Source organism: Polistes fuscatus, unplaced genomic scaffold (assembly GCF_010416935.1).
Source record: "Polistes fuscatus isolate 324 unplaced genomic scaffold, CU_Pfus_HIC Scaffold7, whole genome shotgun sequence".
NCBI lineage: Eukaryota > Metazoa > Arthropoda > Insecta > Hymenoptera > Vespidae > Polistes > Polistes fuscatus.
In genome coordinates, this window is record NW_025113151.1 from 4010283 (window position 1) to 4028288 (window position 18006).

Here is an 18006-nt window from a genome sequence, read left to right on the forward strand (position 1 = left end):
TTATTGAGGTTATGTACGCCAAAGAAGTATAACTTCTTACATGCGTGCATAAGTATACACACCAGTTTTTTTTTTACAATTAATCGTTTATATAATCAAAGAAATGCGACATTAAAGCTAATTAGAAAGTAACTTAAAATATAAAATATATAATAGCAATAAATGTATTTAAAAAAATTTTAATTTTCAGAATGTGAAAGAAATAATATATGTAAAAGCGATATTGAAAAATAATTAAAAACACCATATATAAAAAATATAAGTATTGAAGTTTGATTAGTGTTGTTATAACTTTGTACGGAATTGTTAGTTAAAACAGGAATGCATCTTCTTATATTCGGCAATTAATGTTTTTCCACTGGAATAAAGGAAATATTACTTCGTGAAACTGCTAATTTATTGAGAATTATTAAAAGTACTATTTTCAAACTTATTTTTCTCGAAAGCAAAACTTTCAAAAACTAATGATTTTTTAAATGGAATTTCATTTTTTGTCCTATATGTTATTATACCTAACACTTAAACAAGATCAACAGTATACAATAAAACCTTCAAACAATCATTAACTCAGAAATATGAAATAAATAAAATTCAGTTTGCAAAAGGTTTATTTGTTTCATTTATGTTATTGCTAAATGTTCAAAATGTTTCACTTGAGCTGCGATACATTTATTTAATCTAATAAAATAAGATGCTAATGTTATATAATTAATTTCAGATGAAAATTAACTTATAAGCTCTGATGATTTTTTCTTTAATGTCTTACGAAGTGATTGGTTTTCCCGATAAACTTTGTTTTTCAGGTTCCTTAACAGATAAAAATCAAAGGAAGGTAAGATTTAGTTAGCAAGCTGGTTATTATATGGGCCTGTTACGTCTACCCCTTGACCTAAAAAACATCTAAAAAAATAACATTAAAACACATGATGTTATGATAATCATGTGCGTTCTTCGAAATCATTTTAATTTTGATGTAGACATAATTTGTAATTTTAAATTTAAGAAAGATATTTAAGTGTACGGTCAATTCTGATTCACCCTGTATAAATTACAATAGTCGATGTAATACTAATGTCTTAATATTTTTGTGACCGACTGTATATATAGAAAAAAAAAGGGAGATCAAAATTGTATGAAATTAATTTCATTAGAGCTGTAATCGATGAAAGAATCTCCATTATATTTTTTGATGCGATACACTTAACGTAAAAGATGAAGGAAATAAAAAAAGAAAAGCTACGATTATCCTAAGTAATTATAGTAATTACGAAAATAGTTGGATGATAATAAAAACTATTTTTATTCCAGCTGAAATGATAAATTATCATGTGCAAGTAGAAAAAGCATATAAGAAACTTTTTTCGAGGAGACTTTTTCACATAGAACGTAATTTTGTTTAAATAAAAAAATCATTATAAAAATAGCTTGTAAAATTGACGTTCGTATGGAAGAGGATTATTCAACGTAGAAAATAATCAGAGAAATTTTCAGAAGAATTTTAATCAGAGAAATATGTTTGGACGTACATTATATCGAAGAAATATTAACGATCTTCTTTTAGAATATATCGATTAAGAAGAAAAAATATATTTCGATATTTAGGAAAAAAGAAATACGTTGAGTAATGATTCCGATTCGTGGAGAATCTAGGAAATTAGAACTCACGGGAAAGTTTGAATTTCATGGTTTAATGGCGATGCAATGCGAGATTAAACCGAAACGATCGAATACGAAATAAAAAAGTTGCAAGGTAATGAAAAAAGAAAAAACAAGAAAATGGTACAAGGATACCAGCGTGTAGGAAAAAACTGTAGAGTGATTAGGAATGTTATACCTAACGGTATCTATACAGGGTAGTAAAAAAAACGTGGTATAATATTTTATATGCTATTGTTTGTGTTTAAAAAGTAATCTCTGTTGAAATTAGTAATAGTTCTTGTTTATTTTCATAATAAACCTATCTTGACAGCTTTGAACTAATGTATATATTTATAAGCAAATTCTTTTGTTTAGATTCAATATGCCGCCAAATAACTCGTTTACTAAATCTAACGCTCTTAAATAATCAAAATTAATTCACATCGAAACAGTTGATTATAAAATTCATGTTGATAAGACATTTTTTATTTATTTAAAAAAATACTATAAGCCATTAAAGCTCTTAAAATATTTGACCTATATTTTTATTACCCTGTATACGTAAATACAAATTCTACCAAAAAATGTATAAAAACCTTACTCGTGGCTAAAGCATTAAGAAATAACAACTAAAACAATGCCAAAAAATAATTAATAATAATATACATTATCTATCTATATATATATATATATATATATATTAACCGCATTACTGCACCAACAGGTACGAGCTTATTTAAATGAAAATTTGCAACGATACTGACTAGGATGAATAAGAGCAGTTGAATTCCTCTCACGTTCTCCTGATTTACCACCTTTAGACTTTTACCTATAGGGCATTCTATGGGATGACGCGTATAGCAGAAAACCGTCTACACTGTGGCATCCCTTAGAGATTAAATTGAAAATGCATATGTTGCAATCCCACCGGACACTTTGACCAACATTGTTCAAACAGTAGTTCGCCTTACACATAAATATCTGGAAGCTAATAGCAACCACTTTAAACATTTCTTGTAACTGTAAAGATCAGAGGTAACTTTTAACAAATATTAGATAATTATATTTTTTAATCGAATATGAAAGAAAGGAAAAAAAAATAAATAAACACTAATTTTAAAGTTTGAATTAAATATTTTTTCTATTTTCGGCTATTAAAATTTGATTTATATTTAATTTATTGAGTATAAATAGATACAGTAATTTCATTTGATATTTTCTGAATATTTCTATATGTATAATTTTTTTTATAAATACAATTAAAAATTAATTAGTTAAATTATTTAAACTTTTAATTTGGGGACTAAATTTTATGTACAGTTTCCACTGTAATAAAATGCATAAGATAGATACTCATTCCTACAATATTGTTTCGGTTTGGCAATGAAAACGAAATGCGATAACCATGCACGCTTCATTTTCTCGAAACGACATCTAAATTCTTCGCAAACTTATTTTCTCTTACTGTCTCAATTACCATTATTGAAGATATGGACAAATGTAAATATCATTTTTTTTCAACACAGTTTTTGGCAGAGGAAAACTTTAAAAAAGAGAATTTCAGAAGATTTTTGAGGTAAGTCAGTTTGAAGAATTATTGATTCCAAAACATTAAATAAAAATAACAAAATTTGGCAATATATTCTATTGAATTGGTATAGGAATATTTGACATTGGAATCATTGATAATTAATGTATATATGTTTCTACTAAATCAGTCAAAATGATTTATAATTAATTAATAAATAATTTAATGCAAGAAAAATAAATATTTTTTAATAATTATTTATGATTCCCATTAACTATTGTTTTAGAATAAACAACTTATTATTTAAAAATAAATACATATTATTAAACGTATTTATTTTAAAAAAAAAGTAATAAACAAAAAATAAAAAATATTGAAAAGAGAAATAAATAATGGAGTCTCCAATATTTTGTAAATCTCAGAACTAGTTATCACACTTTGATTTTTCTTTCATTATTTATTTATTACGTATATCAATTGAAAGAGAGAGAGAGAGAGAATAAGTTTTTTATATATTTTTTAAATAAAAACTATACTGTAATTGGGTTGACAACTAAATGATTGCGGATTTTGTCGATAAACAAATCACATTTAATTCAGTTTCTTGATAGCAAAGATCAGAAATTTTATGAACGCGGAATTATGACACTGCCGGAACGATGGCCAAAGATCATCGACATATACTGACAGTATCAAATTGAATAAAGTTATATTTTTCAGCAAAAATTTTGAATATTCCATCTTATTTAAAATCCGCAATCACTTAATTGCCAACCGAATAGCATAACGCTATTTTATTTTTTACAGCACATTTATATGAAATAGAAAACATTGCTTTTGTAATAACGCTGAGGTCCGAATATTTTCGTTATTCATTTTATTTTTGCCATACCAATCAAAATAATAAAATACGTTATTGATAAAATATGTTATTCAAGAAAATTAAATCAATAAATTCAAATATTTCTTCAGTCTGTATTCAATATTGATCCAGAAGAAAAAGAATACTGTTGCAAATAATCATATTGTTATAGATTTTTATATTACAGAAGCAAAAAATAAGAAAATAATAGAGATTTACTTTATTTTAATCTAAAATTTTGACCACTTTTCCATAATTCTAGTGCTAAATATCAAATATCATTTAATAATAAGTGATTGATTACGATAAAATAATATTGAGAAAGTGTTTTTTTCAGTCTAAAAACTAGAGAATTTAAAAATGTCAACGATAAGAACGAAAACAAAGCGTGACAGTGGCAGAGATCTCTTGTTTCATACATACTTTTTGTTCTTTTTCGATGAAAATGCAATGTGCAGAAGATATTTTTTGGAAGTTGACACGATATGTTTACAGGATTTATGTTCCAGTCGGCGCCGATAAACTACACATGACCAAATGGAATAACCAAACGAATTGGAAAGAATCTCTGTTCCGAAAGAACCCTGCACCGAATTTGCTTCTAACCTTTCCATCTCATTCATCATTTTTCTTTCCCTCTTTCTCTCATACAATCACACTATCTTACCACTTTTGTTCCAACAATCATAAAATGCCTTCCCGAATTTATAACAAGTACTGATCTACAATAACTAGGTCAGTGAATTTTCAAAATGCCTTCGTATGAAACAAACTATTATAATATGTACTGATTATACTGCGTGTTTTGTTTATAACCTGTCAGAATATTCTATGATTAAGAGTAAGAAAAAAATACTTATTTTCTTTACTCAAAAATATTGTATACATTTTAAAAAACATTGAAGATTAACGAATGAGTTGAAACATTTAGTAATCAAATAACCTTCGTCTTTATTCATCTCCCTTTTACTGGTTTGAATTATTTTTTCTACGTTACTTTCTCACACATAGCAAACTTTTTATCGTCTCGCTGAAGTCAATAGCACACGGGTTTTCCGATTAAATCATTCATCCATGTACTACTAACGTGTATGTACACGTACCCATCGTTGCTTGAATTAAATGTTGACACGAGAACCAGTTTTTGTAACGTAACCAGGCTGTTGACTAATAATCAAAACAATTTTAAAATAATCTGAATCTAGAATTCTTCAATTCTATACAGTCTTTGCAACATAAAACTTCATCCAATACAATTGATGAACCGATTGAGGCTGCAATATTCAACAATTTTCATGATATCAAAGGAAGAAGAATATTTTACAAACATTCTAATATACTAACAATTATATTTCCTTAATTTTAATTTAATTCTTTTATTTAATTTCTTTATTGTACAGTATGTTTTATCTACTTTATTCTTTTTTTCTAAAATTTCCTTTTCTTAAATTAAACTGTAAAATATTCTTTCTTCCATTTTTTTAGAATACTTTATCATAATTCTATCGGGAATATAGCGGAGAAAAATATTAAAACTATTGATTACGCAAGTAATATAATTGATAATTATAGACCGAACAACATATACATAAATAACACATAATAAATAACATAATTATATTATATGATAAAATACTCGAAAAAGATGAAAAACTAAAATTGTAGTAAAAAAAATGAAGTAAATAAAACATACTATACAATAAAGAAATTAAGAAATACAGAAATAAAATTAAAATTAAGGCAAAAATATCTAGTATATAAGAATGTTTACAAAATTTCTTCCTTTGATATCGTGGAAATTGTTGAGTATTGCTCCTCTCTCTTATGGTGCAATGTAATTTCATAAACGAGTTATACAACTGTATAAAATTGTTAAAAAATTGGAAACTATAAATCCTGTCGTTCTCATGAGTTTGTAACTCTGAAAACTGAAAAAGATAAAAGAGATATTATCACACTGACAATGTTTGTAAAGATATTAAGAAGCCCGAAAATACTCTTCGAAATATTCAAGAGTAAGATAATGAAATCTATCGAACTTAAACTGTCTGCAGTGCACGCTTACATGACAAATTTTCAAACTTATTTTATATGAAAAAATTTTATTCTATATTTTTTATTTAGTTTTTCATGTCGAATTACTCCCTACTCGCTTGTACTACCAATTACATGACATCCTTCATAGCAAGATATTTCATTAGTCTTTCCAATGTGTACAGTTTTAACAATAATAAATGAATATACAGTAGACTACGGTATAACATGAATGCCTACAGCACAAATTCCTATAACACGCTGAAGATATTGCGACTGTCTTTCTCATATAATGCGAATTCTCCTACAATGTACTACGTAATCAAATATGGGAATTTACTCCAATTAAAAATTAAATTTAATTGAGCATTGCATCTGACACGTCAAAGCGTAACATGAAGAGAAACTTATATAATGATCTGTATGTAATCTCGTTTTTTGAAAAACATTACAAGCTTCTCATCGATCTTACACCAAATAGAACTAATATATCTAAATACGTTAGTGACATAAACGTTAGATACACGATGCATGGATCCAAGATCCTAAAGTTTAAGGAATATTCAGTGACGGATAGTTTAAATTTGATACGTCCTTGAGATGGTCAGGTATAATTTACCGTCTACAAATATAAAGGCCTCATAATTTTGCAATAAAATACAAATAGTACTTATTTCATTATCAACAATTTTGCGACGAAAAAATTATATTTGATAGATGTAAGAATATATTATTTTAATGTAATAATAATATAATCTATTAAGTAATATTGTGTGTGTCAGTAATATATAATCGAAAGTAATATTGTTCAAGATATTAAAAAATTGCAAGATTAAAGTTGTCAATTACAAAATATAAAATGAATACAAATTTATTAAAAAAATGTATATTTCATTATATTAATTTTTTATTAAATAAATGAAAAAATTTACCTGTCCCGATTTAGCGATAGAAGCGTCATATGTAGGCGGTGGTGAAGTCATCGAAGGAATTGTGTAGACAGGTAATGATCGGTTTTGCGCATTCGTTAGACTACTTCCGGTATCATTTGCCGTCACGTTCGGCGTTTCTGGTATAGTCACGTAGAGAGCCTCGGGTATGGTTTCACGAATCGCTCCATTTAGTATGCTCGAATTTGAATCTGCAGAAAATGGTAATTAATTAGAGTAATCGATCGAAATCAACATTAAACGTACCATGATCAATCAAGTAATTGACTTTAACCGTAGAATTAAAATTCTCCATTTAATGTTATTGATTTATTTCATTTTATTTTATTTTACAATTATAATTTGGGATTGGGGAATATTCCAAAAGTGTGCGTATCGAAGTTTCTAGAATTATTAATAGACGATTTCTTTATAAGTATTACCAAGTAAATGTAGGCCTTTATTTGTGATATGTGTGATGGTATGAGTATGGGTGGATGAGAGAATGTATCAGTTGAGGAAAGAGAAAGGATCCGTTTCGTTAGATCAGAGTATATTCGTTAGTTTAGGCTGTAAGGTTACACCGTCTGGACTTGTCGCCTTTATGTGGCCCCATTGAAGTCTCTCGAACGTTCCCGATTTTAAAGTGTAGGAAGAGTATTCGTGATCGGGAATCATCGGGAAGTTTCTAGAAAGAATGCCAGGAAATGACGAGAGACGATGGATGTAAGGCATATATACGCGACGGAAAGGACCGGTGAGGGCAGTCCGAAAAGTTCATTGTTTATACGACGAGTATTGGGTGTGAAAGAAAAAGACGAAAAACAACAGGGAACGGCGTAGGGACTCGAAAGACGACGATAGGCGACGAAGAGTAAAGTACGGCGTATCCTTCGCTAACTATGACGGTTGTCTTCGGATTACGGCGTAAAGGGTAACACCTAATATCTCGTGGCGATAGATTGTGAATTTAGATTATAGATGCTTATCGTTCTATCTCTTATATTCTTAAATCGTTTAATAATTACTGTTAAAATTTATTATTTTAATAAATAATAATAATAAATAAATATAAAAAATCTTACATAATTATATATATATTTATTTGTTATTATTCAAACATTTTTAATAAATTATTTACTATTATCTATAAATAAAAATTATTAAAATAATTATTAAAAGATTATTAGAAAATGACTTTCCTTCTCTTCGAGACATTTAATTAATGTTTCAAAGAAAGGATCTTATCTACCGGAGATATTATCTGTCGAAAGTTTATAATTAATTTTGTATATTTTGAAACTTAAAGTTTAATGAATTTCAATTTTACAATATTCAATGAACGATTATGATAAAATTGATCAAGATCATTCGATATTGGAAATAACTTTCTTCGATTATTTATAATATTAATTAAGAAGATTTTTAATTTGTGACTTTTAATTTTATAAATAAATAGAATCAAATTAAAAATACATTTTTTACTGGAGAATTCTAAAAGATATATTTTCTCCGTACGAAAATATAGTATACATTTTTAATAACATTGAAGATTAACGGATGAACTAATTAATTTAATAACAACGTAATCTTATGGTTAGATGCAATTAACATTTATCGTAGAATAACGGATAATAGTAGCCAGATATTTGTTTTCGATCAAATAAACAATTTTTAATAATTAAAATATTGTATTTATTATAAAACAAAATAGAATCCCCCCGTCCATCGTTTTTAGGAAATGGGGGATTATAGTGGAAGTAGTATTAGCTTGCAAAGAGAAAGTACAGAAGACAAGATAAACTTTGATTATAATAATTTTTTGTTTTAAATTTTGTCAATAAACTTACTCTACTTAACTAAAATTGCAATTGTTTGTAAATATATATCACTAATTCGATCACAATTAATTTGGAAATGTATACCATATTTTCAAACACAAGGGGTATTTTTAATTTTGCATATTAATTTTGCAAATTACACATTTCGTATTTCTTGTATATTGTATAATTTTTGCATATGTTATTTATATTTCTACATTTTTTATGTATACTCATTTGATAGACCTTTTCATTCAAAATCAAATATTTAAAATTGATAAATATTCACCATATTAATAGATTTTTCCTATTTTTTTCTTTCACATACGTACTTATACATATACACATACTCATACATACATGTATGGATTTCTTTTCTTTATTAACAACATATAATACTGTATCTGTATTCTAATAATAACATTGCCACATGATAAGATATGCGTTGTAATTTTATTTAAAGTAAGCTAAAAATATTATTTATGTTTCATTGAATATGATTATCTAATTCTGTTTTTCAATGTCGTAATCAAGCAAGAAATGCATAATGATTAAAGAAATAGGATATCTGAATTTTAAATTACAAATTTGTTTGTTCACGATAATATATAACATTTGCTATATAAAAGTTTATGATCATGTGATAAATTTAATATTCTATATAATGAATGTGAGTTTAAATCTATTCAATTTTTTATTCTTTTGATTTCTATTCAATGTGTCTAAAAGTTACAATTAAAACAGCATATAAGTAATTACTATGCATAAAAAGATGCTAAAGTTGCATCAGAAGATTTGTATAGGAATATGATAAATAATAGTCCTTTAAAAAAGAATAATATTCATATATAACATTCTTATGTTAATACAAAGTAATGATTGCTACCAATACATTAAATACCGATAGGTATTTAAATGACTTCATATGATTGAAATAAAAACATAAAATATCTTAATCAGAATAATTCCGACAAATTAATTCTCAGAAAATTGTGCATATATTTTGTATTAATTTAACATATATTTAGTATATTTTGATACATAAATGTAAATAAAAATCTACATTCTATTATAATTATGATAGTGGATCCCTTTCCAATCTGAGTAAATCATATACGAGAAAAGCTGTAATTTTTGTTTGATCTATGGATTAATTAACGAGAACACAGAAATAATCGTAAAAATGTATCATCGGAAAAAAATAATAATAACAAAAACTTACATCTTTTTATTGGCATACAAAAAGAAACTATTTTAAGAAAATAAAATCACTAAAGATAAAAGAAATCTTGAATAATAATTTAAAGTAAAACATACGTATGGTAAAAAGATGATTTATTTCACTGCAAATATTAAAAGATAATGTTATAATTGAATTCTTGTAATCTATTAAAAATACTTCAACCACACTGATCTTACTTCAAGATATTCTGGATATTCAAATTATGAGGAATGTAGTAGAAATTGTCGACAACAAGGACGAATACAACGTCAAAGCAAACGATGACAAAGTGAAAATTCTAGCGATAAAGTACAAAAACATACAGAAGAATAATCAACCACTTGAAAATATTGGCTTGGACAAAAAGTAATTTTGTTTTCTATGTAAATCTTGTCTATGTAAATGAATAGCGATTATTTTTATAGAAAAAAAAACTTTAGGTAGGTTCATATTATAAAAAATACTTTTACAGAGGCTAATACATTTTCAATCGTATGTTGATTTTATTGTTTGGAATATAAAGAATGTTTCGATTAATTTTATTAAAAATATGAAAAAAAATATAGAATTGAGAAAAACGTTTTTTCATATTTTCTTGGTAGATGGATTTAAGTTTACATAATTCTAATAATATTAATCGGATTTGATACTATTTGCGTGGATCTGAAAATTGACATATCATAGACTAATAAAAAAAAATATTTGATAATTATTTATTCAGTCAAAATTTATTGCGTCTTGTAAAATGAGTGAAATAAAAGAAAAATATTTAATACATTTGGAAATTTTATTACAAAGGAAGAATGCATATCAGGCTAATAAAAAAATTTGTAATGTTTATGGAAATTATTTAGTATTATAGTACGTGTGACACAAAGCCGATTCAAAGTTTTTCAATTTTAATATCAAAAATACATTTCGTTCTTGGAAATGATATGAATCATGGAAAAAATTACGTCACACCTATAAATTATCAATTATGATATCTGTAAGGAACGAAATATAGAGTACAAAATAATTTGAAACCCCTTGGAAAGGGCTGGATACAAAATGTGAAAATAATTGGTTTCACTTTTGCATTAATATACGAAAGAACTTTTTTCCCAACCCCATATTAGGATCATTTCGCATAATTAAATATCGACAGATGAAATTTTACGACGCGGCAGATGTTCAATAAGTGAAAATTTTTATTGCACGTGACAAAAAACAAATCCAAATGCAATCCTGACACAACCATTAGTATTAAAACTAGAAATGCAGAAAATATATATTTTTCAAACAAAACAATGACTGCTGGGATGTAATTATTTCAAAAGTACCTGGTGGCCAAAAATGCAGGAAAAACATCTCTCTCTCTCTCTCTCTCTCTCTCTCTCTCTGGATTATTGTTTATATTTCAGTCTATGTTTGTCCTATAAACTATCTATACTTCATACTTCCCAAACTTCGAGAAATTAATTTTTCTGATTGAACAGTAATTTGTATTTTTAAAATCCTAATTTTATCTTTGCTTTCATTAAAAAATGGGATTAGATAGTCTCTAAAATTCTTTAAGGTATTGATGCGAGTAATTTGGTTTCTAGATTTCAATGTGCAAAAACTTTAATTAAAATATAGAAACTTAGTTCAAATTGTAAAGTCATCGTTCAAAGTATAAATTCAATATTACAAATTCAGAATTTTAAGTAAAATTTAAAACTTTGTGCAAAAATAATATTTATTAGGAATTTAATCCTGGTACGAATTTTGAACTATTTATTAGTATGTGCAATATCACGTACTTATTTCAAGCTTTTAATAATTTAAATTTCTACTTCGAACATTTGATCAACCAACGAGATTTTACACCATTCGTTAATTAATATTAGTAAAAAAAGAGTTTAAATTAATTTTCCTCAAATTGAAATTAAACCACGCGTTCATGAACTTATTAGACACGAAACAATTAATGATAATAGAATTCATTAAGAATGATAAATATCACGATTACGAATTAACTTGATTATTAATCGAACACGATTAATAATAATACGATTGCACAATTGTGATTTCTTTAGTGACTTCATTATTAAGTCGGAATAAATAAAATATTTTCGCCTATACTTTCCTTTATTCGAAGTTTATTTTTATTAAAAAAAAAAATTAATGTGCAAGATACTTAAAAATATAAATGGAAAGTTTTATATTTATAGAAACTTTCTTTAGAGCATTCACAACCAGTATAAACATAACTGCATATTATATTTTTCTGACAAAACGATATCATACGCACAATGCATCAAAACCTAAATCACTGGTGGATGCTGATTGGATGATTTGGATTCTAAATATGAAAAAATCATCGGTCATATTTCATTTGAAATTATTTTCCGAAGATTCTAATAATATATATATATATATATATATATATATATATTATATTTATTACTTTCATACAGTAATAAATTTCAATTGACAACGAGAATTAAATTGATTGTTAAAACATACATAGAAAGAAATTTGTGACAAATTAAATAATAGTCGATTAAAACAATAACAAGAAATAGAATAGTGAGTGGTTCGAATACACCGTTCAAGTTTCAACATAACAGGATATTGTTACAATTTGACCAGAATGAAGATTGGTCTCTTCATTCGTAACAGTTCAATCGATATTTATGGCAACCAATATAGTAAATAATATGAAACACGTGGTAATATTATAAATTATTATATCTGCAGTGTATAAAATAATAAGAGATTAGTACAGTCTCGAAGGGAAAATTTAATGATTTACAATTAAACTTATAATTTATTTAAAAGTAATTTTCAACGTCAATTTACAGTGATTTTAAAAAGAATACGAAATTTTATAAAACGTTTTGTAGACCAATAAAAAATAGATTTTTAACTGTCACCTGCAAATGAAAAATTTATTGAATTTGATATTGAAAGAAAAGAAAAAATCTTTTGAATTGTTTGCTCAAAGAAGATAAAAGAAAAGATATTAAAAGAAATGAATGTTTTAGTTGTGAATATATGTATACGCTATTTTGAAATCGGAAATTATAAAACGAGAGAATCGTCTTAAAATTCAGCGGCAGGGGATGAGTTGCACCACAGTGGAAGTTTCGAAGAACAAAAGAACCGAAGCAACAATGGAATTGGCGAGTCGTAATATGAGAACAATAAAAAGTGTTTTGTATGGTGCCATACAGCCAACGATTTTTAAAATTGAAAATAAAAGCAGTATAAATGTAAAACATCTATGTAAAGCAATAGCTTTTTTTTAAGAAATATTGTAAGAAACAGGTCAGTAAAAGTAATATGTATATGTAAATAAACAAGGAAGATTTAAAACAACATATTTAAAAGAAAATTAAAAGACTATTCTTACGATCGGTTACAATTATTAACAGTAGGTTTTTTACAAATTACAAAAATTTCAGAATAGTATATTAAAAATTTTTTGAAATAATTACATTAATGCATGTATCTTTTTCAACGTTTAAAGTTAGTAAATCTATAAGAAAAAATAATGCTATAATAATAAAAGTCAAGAAGGATAAACGTTAATACAACAAAAGAGAAAGAAAATGCGTATGTTTAAATGAGAATATTAGATTTCAAAGAAATTCTGTTTATGAGCTTAAATTGATATGAATAGTTTAAGATTAGATTTGAATTAATTAATATTCCTATTAATTATTTGTGATGTGATATATGTATTCTGTGAAATTCATTAATGTGTAATAATGTATTACTCATTACATAATTGTGTGAGTAGAGTTCTTGATAAAGTTTATAATTATATAATAAAATTTATAAAATTTTATTTGTTTAACATGATGCTCATACTGACTACTGTTGTGGAATATAAAATGTTAGTAAATGTTTTATTTACAAAGCATTGAGGTTATATAAGTATACGACAAATTAAACAAAATGCTTCACGATACAAGAAATAAGAGGAATATAAACACTTTATTAATTGAATACATTAAAGAAATGTACCTAAACATTTCTCTGTAATAGTGGAAACCCCTCTCTCCCTTCAACCTCGACGATCGTTCATGCGCTAATCAAAAACGCAACACAAGCATTATATTGGATGGTAGATTTTTCGGTGTGAGAATGTAAAGAGCGGATAAACGCGAGAATCATGATCGAGGATATCAACAGAAATAAAACCTAAGCCAAACTTTAATACGTACACTTTGCAAAATAGCCAATTATTTCTCGCAAGGGTTAAATAAAAATAAAAATAAAACAAATTTTATATTTCAGAAGTATGTAATTGAACAAATTCAAATAATTATAATAATTGATTAGATGGATGATTCTGTTGGTGCACATTTTTTCAAATTGTAGAATTAATCTAGATACAGAATTAATCTAGATACACCCTAATTTACTTTCTCCACATTAATTTTCGCATGATATATAGATTTTATCACAGCAACTGCTGAAAATTTAGTTTCACACAAATAAGAAGTCGCAAATGAAATTAAAATGACGAAAATTGTATAATATTTCATAATGCACACTTTGAGAACCATTGTCTTGAAATATTATGCTTATCGTGTATAATACTATTTTATTTGTTAACATTATTTAATAAACATTATTTCATCATAATCTAATTTGTACTAATTGTTTTAAAATACGATAGCGTGAGATTGTGTAATTTTAATTAAATATTATATTTTACATTGTTTATATAAAATACGATAAAATGCTATACTTACCAATGTATGTGTAATAAGATTCAACCCGTTCAGCGCTTCGAGTCCTTCTCGTTTGATTTAAACGTCTTTCTTGTTTATTACTCTTCGTCATTGGTTTCAAGTGATCAGTCGCAGAACTACTGCTTCCAGTTTCAGAATTTCTATGTTTTGATCCACGGCTATCGTTTTGTTTTTTCGAACTTCGACCATCTGATTTGCCGTGCCTCCATATGGGCAACGGGACTGGTACTTTTCTTCTAGACACATCTACGGTTATACCGCAACCGCACACTGCTGCATTCTCGTTAGACATTCTGCAACAATTTAAAAGAAAAAGTAAAGCATTTCAATCAAGTGTATTTTTCTTTTTTTGTTTTTAATGGAGAGACATACAATCAATTCTCAGCCGAGAATTATAAGTAATTTTTGCTGACGTGATACATTAACATGAATTGTTACAAATAATATTACAAAAAGATAAGTATAAACGGATATATCTGTTACACAGTATAACTATATTATTACTTAAGAAAATTTCATTCCTAGGTTGCAATGATAGAACCTTTTTAGTCTACGCACTAATTTAGAGTTTTCCAGTAAATTATAAAAGGAGGATTCGGATGATTTGCTAAACGATTTTTTTTAACGTTTACTGAAGTTTGCAATTTCTTCTTTTACTGTAGGAATTCTTAAATATTTATGGATTCTTTCATTAGTTACGTACCAGGGAGCATTGAAAATGTTTATTACGTATATAAATTAGAATAAATGATGTATAGAGAGTGACCCTTAAAATCATACACCATTACATTTATCAGATTTTTGCTTGAAATCTATTGTTATACAATTAAACCTTGGATTACGAATAACTTGGTTTTCGAGTGTTCCGCAAGACGAGCACAAAATTTTTATTTAATAAACGAATGATATCTTGCAATATAAACAGTATGGATACGCTTGTCGTCTGCCAAGTGTATTCGTAGTAAGTAAAGTGTAGATTAGCATGTTTAATTTTCTTTTAATATTTTGTATTTTATATCATTTTTATATGAATAAATAATTGCCCTATTTTCCATTATGACGAAATTTTACAACGAAATTCGCTTTGATACATGGGTGCTTTGAATTAGGAGCACATTTCTGGAACGAATTATTTTTGCAAACCGAGAAACCGAGATTGTAATGTGTTTAGAATGAAGAAAATTAATAAATAAGAAACTTGCCTTAATTACATATTTAATGAGTGAAACTTGAATGCTTTATTTGTAATAAATTAATTAAACACAGACAAAAATAATGTACAGAAAACACCTGTACCTTAAAATAGTATATCTTAGTATAACTGCGAAAACAGGGGGAGTATCATGTTTGACGGTTGGCTATCTTTTGTTTTTATTGTTATTTAAATGTTTTTTTAGTATCAAAATCTGTTTAATATACATTAAAGTAAAAATAACACAATATACATTTGTTTAAAAATTACATATCTATTAATATATAATACTTCGAATATTAAACAATATCGATCTGATATTTTATTAGAATAAAAATTTTCAACTAAAATAAATGTATTTTAGTTTAATCAATCGAAAGTATTAGTGGAAGTACATTAGAATATCAAGTATACCTTAAATGATTTTTTATTTTAAGTTACAGAACGTAACAATATCCAGAAAGATTAAAGAATAAAAATATAAATAATTAAAGAATGGAACATTAAACACATTTCAATCAAGTTTCAAGAAAATTAAGTAACATCGAGAGTTTAATTTCTAGATAAGATTTGTGTAACCAGGATTATCAATGCACGTGGGCAATGACGGTCAAACTTATCTTTTAATCTAATTATTTCAACTTTTTAATGAAGAAAGATAAATACATTTCTACAATCATTGATTTTAAAGTAATTTAACTTCGTTTTGTTTTTTAATTTGTTACCAAAATGTATGAAAGAAATTTGTAAATTATGAACTGTTATTTTTTAATTAAATTGTATTTCCCTTATTCCCTTTACTATGTTTTAAAAAGGGTTTATAGCGTCCATTATTCCCTTATTTATCAATTTTTTAATTCTTTTTTTATCTTTATCTCAAAATCCTCAGTTGATTCCGTGTTTGTGCTCGTCGAACGAGTATCGGATTTTTTTCCAACGTAAGGATTCTGCCAATAGTTTGGAACAAAGCTTAACGCGATTAAATATTTAGCGAGACTCAGGGTAGCTTTGAAAGCACTTGAGCTTGAAAAATCGATAGCGCCGTGATGATTGCAGCACTCACTTCGGTCACGTAGGCAAGACTATAAGATACTTTCGATGTAATTGTGCTTCCTGATTGAAAAAAGCGCATTCAGTGTTTTCACACAAGGAAACTTGGCAACTCGAAAATAAGTACCTACGGGCACTTTCTTCCTCCTCTTTCCAATTCTCTTTTAGAAGTTTCGAGTAAATTGTACTTACTTTGTTGTACTTATCTCAGTGATGCAATTTTTAAGATACTCTATATATACTATAGTTATTTATTATGTTTAGAAATTTATTTGTACATATCGTAGATTTTATCATAATCATTTAATTAATTTTAATCAACTTATTAAGAAAAACGTTTATTAAGGAAGAAAATATATGCTAAGCCTTTAAAGTCTGAATTCTTTATTACATAATTAACAAAATATGTAGGTATCTTGAAATTAACAGATAATATCGTTTTAATACAAATTATTAATTAGTTTTTTAATAAATTATCTATTGCACTAAATCTATTCTGGTATTTTAAATTAAAATTGATAATTGCTACAAAAAATCTTATTGGTTATTAAGAAAAGATTATAGAACAATATGTCAAAAAATCAGTGATTTGTTAAATAACCGAAATATTTAGAGATAAAATTAGTTATATTGTAGTTTCCGAACTTTTGAGTCACTGTATATAGCTAGCAGACGTTACGGATTATATTATGATTTGTTAAATGTTATTTGTATAATATAAAAATTACGAAAGAGTATCAAACAACAAGAATCCACAATACTACATTTTTCTCAAATATTAATGAAACTTTAGCATGAGTATAAATTATGCTTCGATTTTATGAACATGTAAATTCTTCCTTCCACCGATATCTTGTTTCGTTCTTGCTAATTTTTTTATCTAATATATTTTTTAATTATTACACTACCCGCAATTAAAGTTGAAGAAAAGTTACTTTTAGTAGACGACATATACGAAAGATATTATTTTGATGCGTTTTCTTTGAAAAAAAAAAAAAGAA

At 26.3% G+C, this 18006-nt stretch overlaps 1 protein-coding gene across 2 annotated transcripts in view; it reads right to left on the reverse strand.

The window, feature by feature from the left end:
* LOC122523974 overlaps positions 1–18006 on the reverse strand; it is a 94771-nt gene that overhangs the window by 19821 nt on the left and 56944 nt on the right. For both annotated transcript variants that reach the window (XM_043645976.1, XM_043645975.1), the window contains 2 exons: positions 14764–15056; positions 6995–7203 (listed from right to left, as the gene is read on the reverse strand). In XM_043645976.1, coding sequence (XP_043501911.1) covers positions 6995–7203; positions 14764–15055 — 501 coding nt within the window. In that variant the 5' untranslated portion in view covers position 15056. The remainder of the gene's footprint in view (positions 1–6994; positions 7204–14763; positions 15057–18006) is intronic.